Source organism: Ostrea edulis, chromosome 2 (assembly GCF_947568905.1).
Source record: "Ostrea edulis chromosome 2, xbOstEdul1.1, whole genome shotgun sequence".
NCBI lineage: Eukaryota > Metazoa > Mollusca > Bivalvia > Ostreida > Ostreidae > Ostrea > Ostrea edulis.
In genome coordinates this window covers 89109469-89118095 of record NC_079165.1, presented here as the reverse complement: position 1 = coordinate 89118095, position 8627 = coordinate 89109469, and the positions used below count along the sequence as shown (strand labels likewise).

At 34.6% G+C, this 8627-nt stretch overlaps 1 protein-coding gene across 8 annotated transcripts in view; it reads right to left on the bottom strand.

The window, feature by feature from the left end:
* Positions 1 to 4016: 4016 nt before the first annotated feature.
* Positions 4017 to 8627, bottom strand: part of LOC125679069 (stromal interaction molecule 1-like) — a 44058-nt gene continuing 39447 nt past the window's right edge. For all 8 annotated transcript variants that reach the window (XM_048917987.2, XM_056155375.1, XM_048917985.2 and 5 more), the window contains 2 exons: positions 7497 to 7704; positions 4017 to 7025 (listed from right to left, as the gene is read on the bottom strand). In XM_048917987.2, the coding sequence (XP_048773944.2) occupies positions 6647 to 7025; positions 7497 to 7704 (587 nt within the window). In that variant the 3' untranslated portion in view covers positions 4017 to 6646. The remainder of the gene's footprint in view (positions 7026 to 7496; positions 7705 to 8627) is intronic.

Sequence of the window (8627 nt, the reverse complement as noted above, 5' to 3'; positions counted from 1 at the left end):
ATTTTTCTACTTTCTTTACTTCTAGCCTTTGTTTAGTATGAATGTCTGTCCGTGTGAATCGATAAATTTAGTTTCCTTTTACACAAACTGGTTCTTACTGCGGAAAAAAATTTATCAGAAAAATTCATTTTTGACAGTGTTTTTTTTTTTTTTGCTATCAATAAAGCCGAAGAAACACTCTAGCACAAGATAATAACAAATGTTTTAGAAACATATTATATTCACCTCCGTTTGACAATATTCAAAATTCAGTGCTATGATAATGAAAAATATACCAGTCAGGGGAGACCACAACACCATGCTTGATCTCTCAGGATATTGACCAGACATTTCCAAATAACCAGTCATGACCTTTGACCTTGTTTCTTGAAAACCACTGAGGGATATCTACTCTTCGAAGTACCAAAGAACTACGCACACTAACTCTGGATTCCCGCCTACATTTTCAACTCGTATATTTTAGAAAGTTTTGCAATTTTGCTAATGATATTTTTAAATGCAAAGTAGAATCATTAGTAATTGATTATTAACTTTAATACCAGTGTTAATTAATTACTCTTAATTTCAACTGCTTTTGATTAGGGGGTAGAAAAATATGCTCCTTGAAACCAGGACTTAAAACGTCATATATTTTAAAATGCTTATTGATATCAATAAATAACCATTTAATTCGTCATTTTACTTCATATTGTTGAGTAAGAAATGGTTAATCATCATTTCTCACACATTAACCTCATTTGCAATTGATCACAGTGAACATTTTCGCTGTGTTTTGGTTTGTAAACACCCCCCCCCCCCCCCCCCCCCCCCCCCCCACGAAACTATAAAGAGAGTGTTGCACCGAAGCGAGAATTTTCCCTAAACGGAGCTCCGTGCCAGCACTCTTGACGTAGAACTGACCTTCATCCATATTTGTATTCTTATTGCGTATTTACCATTCAAATACCTGTAGGATTCCCCAGTACCAAGGACAAGCCTAATACATTTTAAGTGTCAATACATTATACATGTAGTCAAAACATAATTTTTGAAATCGTGAAAATTAAATTGCCCTTTTTTCCTTTTGAGTATCTGATACAATGTATACGGTTACATGTTACGAGTGTATCAAATATTCAATATTCTATACTACTACAGTCCAAAAGCTCTTATACTCGTATGTATTATTCTCTACAACCAACAGTTGGCAACTGTACATGACTCTGACCACAAAACAAAATATGGGAAGTTTAATACGCATTAATAAATTTCAACATAATTCGAAGTACATGCACCTGAAAACATTGATTCACCATAGCAATTTGCTATTGGAATGCATATCAGCTTATCCACTCAAATTGTTTAACGGTTATTAACCTTGTTTGGCCTTAAAGTTTTTCTTTCAAAGCTTTGCAAAGTTGACAACGTATTTCGTAAAAGGCACCGTGCCTTTGTCCACACCGTCACTCAGAAAAATATACAACCTTGACTATTGAAATACAGGTATTGCATGCTGTATTCGGCGTGTTTGTTGCGAGTCATATTCACAAACTAAACAGTGTCCAGTTTAGAAGCTTATTTCAAACTCGGAACATTGTAATAAAGAGAGATTTGACAAGAAACATTTATAAAAACTGGAAGTGTGTTTCAATTAAGAAAAAAAAATCTAAATGGAAAACGTAATATGAAAAAAAAAAAATGTGTTCGTTAAGGATTCGAACCCGGTTGTTTGAAAAAAAGAAAAGAAAACATCGTTACCTATAAAAGTCGAGGACCTTGCCCACTAAACCATGCAGTAGACCATACATTACATGATTAAGGAAAATTAACGTACAGGTGAAGTTTAAAAAAATATCAGTGAAGTCGTTTCGATTTTTTGAAATTTACCAAAAAAAAAAAAAAAAAAAATGCCCCTGTGAAACAAAATTTCAAAGCGAGTTTTTTAGTAAAAAAAAAACTTGAAGAATATGTTCATGCTAAATTTATTTTGTTACACGGAGGTAGTTTTTCTGAAATTCGAGGATACCCTCCATTTTAACGCTAAAAATCACATAAATCGCTTATTGCTTGATTTAAACTTGAATTATTTTGGCTAATTTTGTCAGTACACGTCTTTTAAACTTATTTTCACAAATGTTTGAATCAAGACATACGTTCCACTTGGTTTTATCATATATTTGAATAATTTAATTTTACCGATATTTCATGCAACACCTTTAGGGAAATTAACATGAGACGTGCAACACCTTCTTTGCTAAATGACAATTTATAATACCTGCAAAAAGGAATTTGTGTTTCACGGGGGAGGGGGGTGTTAAAAATATATTCCGTTTTCCATTGATTCCTAGTGAAATACACGATTTTACCCAAATTGTAGTTATTTATCTTTGTTTTGTCAAATAAATGAACTTTTATGAAAATTCATATAATTATCTATATTGACATAAAAAATCATTTAAAAATAACTTTTAAAAATTGACCACAAGGTAGGCAGTGAAACAATACTATCGTTCACAGTTCTGTGATGCCTGTCATCAAAGGGTTCACAAGAGATTTCTTGTGTATAGTTTGGCCCTGCTCTTCGACCTCAAAATCAATCAGGGTCATCTAATCCTTAGGATGTACCAAGGCTGATGTCTGTCATGCAAATGGTCCTCAAGATATTGAACAGACAGCACCTTCCCATGTCCAGTTGGACCCTTGGTCATGTGACCTTAAAATGAATTAAGGGACATCTACTTCTTAGGGTGAGCCAGTGTATTAAGATTGATGTCTGTCAAGTAAAGAGTTTTCAAAACTGAACAGACAATAGTCAAGAGTTTGACTGACCCTTGACCTTCAACTCAGAATCAATAGAGGTCATCTACCGGTACTCTTTAGGTAAATCCAGTATAACAAGTTTGATGTCTGTCAAGCAAAGAATTCTTAAGAGCGGTCAACACTGGCCTACCGACCTACAGGTGCAACACCCCACCCCACCCACCCCTTTGGCAAGGGCAATATAATCCTGATTTTGTTAAATTCTCAAACTAATTTGGGGGATCAAAGAAGGTAGGATAAAGGCCACACATGACCCCATTTTGATAAATCATCATGAATAAAATGTAGATCATTATTCTAAAACCCAGATTATGTTCATCTCAAAATAGATATCAGTTTTAACATTACATATTACAAGTTCACCAGAAGGTACAGGGGTTTCAACAGTCTCATTTAAAGTCAGCATTTTGCAAATTCTACGGTCTTTATAACAATCTAGTTTGCCAATACAACCTATCATTATGTCAAATGCTGTCTGACGTGTTTCATACCAATTGCTAGGCTGTTCTTGGCACACTGATTTTGACTACGGATAACAGTTTACCTGATCAAGATATAGGGCTCACAATGGATGTGACAGGTCGACAGGGGATGCTTACTCCTCCTAGGCACCCGATTCCATCTCTGGGGTGTCCAGGGGTCTGTGTTTGCCCAACTCTCTATTTTGTATTGCTTATAGAAGTTATGAGATTGATCACTGTTTGTTATCTTCACCTTTCATAACACAATGAAAATTCTGAATTTCCCTATTTTTGGTGAAAAATTGACAAATTACAACAGAGGGTATAAATGCTACATAGGCAAATGTGAGCAAAGTATTTTCCAAAGCAAAATGTGAGTAAAATTCTAAACAAAATATGGCATTTTCTTCTCAAACAATAAATTTGCTAAAATATGTGACAATCTTGTGGCTCTAGACACTTAAAATCATGATTGTGATTATAAATTTCTAAATGCATCATTTTTCAAGTAAAGTTTTTACCAGGTTTCATAAATTTCAGTTTATTTTGAAATTTAAGAGAAAATAGAGGCCACATGGGACCCTTATCCCACCTTGTTCTTCAGCACTTAACCATCTATAGATGACACAGCGGTTCTGGAGGAAGAAATCCGAAATGTGAACAGACTTGCAGACAACAACCAAATCTCAATGAATCTGTACACGAGAAAATGAGCCTTTGGCCAAGGTGAGCTAAAAATCAACAGAAATCTGTACATACTAATAAACTGTGATTTTTATTTACAATTCAATAACAGAGAAGTGAAAAAATAACCACAAAATAGGTCTTTTCTTTGAAACAACATATAACAAACATATTAGTTCCATCAGCTATTGGAGCAGTACATCCTGTGTATAGTCAGCATTCTGAACAGCTGAGAGTAAAATCAACAACACACAATAAGAAGTAATTCTGTCACGCTTGACAGGATATGCACAGCATTATTTCTAATGGCTGTAAAGCCATGCCTATTGGTCATATACCATTGGGTTAAACTGAACAGGGGTCTGGAGGTAGGTGTAAAGGAACTTCTACACATAAGAACAAGCGGACATTTTGCTTTATTCATTACCCAAGACATTGACAATAGCACTAGCATGTAAGACATTTAAGGTCCTGCATATCATCATGCAATTCTTAAAAAAGCTACAAGGATTTACGACATATTAAAATGCTATCCAATGGATAGTTAAGCTTAAGAGCAAGCATTACACAGAGAATTTCAGATAGGTCATTGAACATAACCCATAGATTTTCGGTAATAAAATCTGCATCATGGCAGGACGAGACTCATTTAATGGACAGCACATAATATACCAAAATAGCCAAACGAGACTCTTTAATGAACTCTAATCGAATGAATGCCATGCATCACCATTTGGTACTACAGAGAGAAATGAAATTTCTGCACAATTACCACTTACAAACATTTCTATGATAATTAACTTAGGCAGCAGGAATGTAGGAGAACTCGGGTACATCTATCTAATCCCATGTAAATATTTTCTATTGGAGAGGTGGAATAATTAACAAAATATGTATTAATTATGGAATCAAAATAAGCCAAGCTGAGCTAACACACAAAGCACTCAGTACCTGGTAGGAATGTTGCAACCTTCTTTCCATTTACAATCTGCATGTGTGACAGAAATAAAAATGCGTGAACACAAATGATTGTCTACACAGCCTACAGTACCTATAAAGCTAAAACACCCAAACACTCTCTTCGTTGACTAAATCACAGTACACAGTCAATAAACCTGCATGTCCTGCGCGGATCTCAACAATACAAATCGAAGCCCTGCGGAATTTGGCACATCACTCCATCGCCCCCTATACAAACAGGTGCTAGTGCAAGAATTACTACCAGTAAACAAGTTAGTATAATTTACATTGCTAATCAAACAATACATGTAAATATGTGAGTCCATATCGTCACATTCTAATTTCACACTGTGACCTAAAGACAGAAATGGTACATAGCTCTGGAAGGTTTCAATGTATAAAATTTCTAATTTGACTGCTTTAGATTAAAAATGCCATGGAATTACAGGTCAATAAAAGAAAACACAGAGGTCACATTGTACATTTCCCAATACAGCAAAGAGTGTTAATGTACATTACACATCATAGTAATAGGCACACGGATCATGGAGGATATAAATATCTTTCTCCATTGTATGCTAAATTTCTTTGAAGTATACAGTTTTAAATGTATCATTTTGATGACATACTAATAAATATCAAGCCAAATAAACTACAGAAAACTAACAGTTACACCATGCAGTGAAAAAAAAGTTTTTATTACAGTTCGAATTTCCTCTATAGTATTTATTTACATTATCCGTGATCCGAGTGCCTATTATTGTAGTTTTGGTAATTTATCATCTTAAGGTGTGTCTACAGAAAGTGGTTAAAATATGTGTAAAAGCATACTATAGACTAAGATCAACAGCAAGTGTTTCCCAAACCCCAGCGTTTACCTTTTTTCTCTGTTGTAGAGATAAATGCATCATATAGTGGTTCAATACAGCCTCTTTAAAATCGTGGAGCAGTAATTGTGAAAATTACTAAGCGAGCACACAAACACTTAAAGAGTGTCATAGATTACAATCTAGTTTGCCTTTTACTTCCCCTAAAAACTATATCAGGTACACTGCAACATAAAAGGAAAACTCTGAGAGGAAATGTCAAAAAACCTAACAGTTGAAACGCTGATAAAAGATATTACATAAAATTCTTCTAAGTTGAAAAACTGATTTAGATATTCTTCTATTACTGGTTAGGATTTCATTTCAGATATTGGTAACTGACATCAAAATGTGAATAAAATTCAGGGGAGATCACTGACGACAAGAATCGAGAGTACAACTGCAATATCTTATTAATCACAAACAAAAACCCAGAACACTGTCATAAAAAATTGTTCATGCCACATATTCTATGATCTGAACAAAAACGGTTTTACTATGACTGGTAAAACCTGCACATGATTTATTTCACAAGAAACAGAGGGAAAAAAGCGCAATAAGGCCACAAAGCTTGAGAACCATATAAAAATCTCCTTCAACTATTGCAAAATTTGAATGAAAAGCAGTCAAAAAGAAGTGAGGAACCAGTTTTTAAAACTGATGTTTTGAACGAGTAATACAACACTGCCAGGATTATCTCCCTTGTTCTGGCTGAACTTACAGGGTGAATTATCCTTTAACCTTCTACCATGGAATTCCAGGATTGAATATGACACTACATTTTATGTTAGTGTTGATATTTTCTGATCCCCAACCTGAAGAAGAAACCTTCATATTTGTAGACCTAGATTTACATCACATTACTGCTTATAACTGCTATGCTTTTTTCTTTTTAAACAGTTTGAGGAACTGATTTCGTTTCTTCTTGTTTTCTTGTCTCTCTGAATCAAGTTTTTCACTATTGTCCACACTCACAGAGGTCACCATTAGTTTCATGTTGAGTTCTGACTGCGACTTTGGCATCAGTGAGGGACTGGAATTGTGGGATATCAGTCGTGAACTGGAAGGCAGGCTGTTGTTCCCCGTACTGTCTCGTTCTCTCTCGTGCGTGGCTGATCGCGGCCGATTCACCACTCCTCCGTTTGTTACGAGAGGAAAGCTGTGTTTGGTCCCTTTGGAGTCCGAGTCGGAGTCCTCTGTACGGGTATTGTCAGTGGGTTTTTCCATCTCGGAGGACGATGGTGAATCTGATGAACTACAACAGAAATGAACAGGTTCGTCAAATCAAACTAGCCAGTCAAACCTCTGAAACTTATCTAATTAATTCATATTAAGGATCAAACTTCAGAAAAGTTGAGGGCCTGAGGCTGTGAATGTTGTAGACATACTTTTTCTTTACACCAAGATTAACTTTTGGAGAACTTTTTTTTGTTCACTTTACAGATACAAAACTCACTGAATCTATCTATCTATATATATATATATTTATAAATCATAGTTTGTCATATTTATCCAATATTTATTTAAATTATATTTAGTTTGCTGGCATACAATTCCAGGTTTTTTTTATCACAGAGAAATAAGTACCACTCAGAGAAAAGTATTTCCAGTGCATTTGAAAGTCTGAGATTTAAATAATGAAAATAAAAGAAAACTTTTGAAGAAATTGTTATTGAAAAGGTCTCTTTAAGTTTGGCATGAAATTTAAATGCAGTTAAGCTTGAACCTCTCATCCAGGTTGAACAGAACTCTATCTGAATCAGAAACGATGCTCGTTGTCTCAGACAGCAGAGATACCGGACTTTCCACTAAACGGCTGCCAATATGCCCAGGTCGGCTCAGAGAATTTGTGCTGCCAGCATGTCCCACCCGGGCCAGTGATGAACTGCTACCCACCAGGGCTTTCGGTCGTGGTCGTACAGACATGTTGTACCCTAAAATCGTAAAACTTCATCTATATTTACTTAATACATGTAGTGAATACAATAGTTTCACATCAACCCAAATGTATGAGAAAATCATTTACTGTGACAAACTCCCAAATATTGATTTTGATTCTTAAGTATCATTAAAATATCAATTATTAAAATATTATTTAGCCTACCAATGATCCTTAAATGCTTGCTGGGATAAATATTTACAAAGCATTTGGATATCTAACAATCCCTGATAGAAAACGGCTTTATTTTCACTGCAGAGTGCATCTGGTGTAAATCAAAGTATCTGCAGGTTGATCAATGCTTCTATCATTTTAATTTGCAAATCTATAAGCATAGTACTCAACAACAAACAAATATTATATGCCATTAAAGTCTATATTTATAAATTTATTGATGATTACCTGGTAATCTCAAGGTATTGTAATGTTCTGTATAAGTGAAATGTTTAGTGAAAATTTAGATTTTGGCATTATTGGAGAGGGTGATGAGGTTGCTAAAATTGAAAATTGCTAACAATTTATTCCATTTAATAGTTATCTTCCCTGCTAAAATCAACTCTCGCTAAATATATGTGCCCATTTTTTACGGTAAAAAAATTTGCTAAATCTGTGTCTTGCTAAAAATTCCACTTATATGGTATTATATTGATAACTTTCAGGAAGTATTAAAATATCATGCTTCTTACCCTACGACTGGACTGATATTTCTATAATCTACCATATAAATTGTAATTAAATAAATGTGCCTGTTTCCCTTGGGAAACTTTGTATTGACATTTGTGACTATTGAGACTTCAGCACATGTATTGATCAGCAAACATGTGTACAATACCGATGTCACATACACATATCACTTATCATGCCTACATTAATTCTAAGTTCAGCTACATAATATCTGCAATATGAGGGGGTAAATAG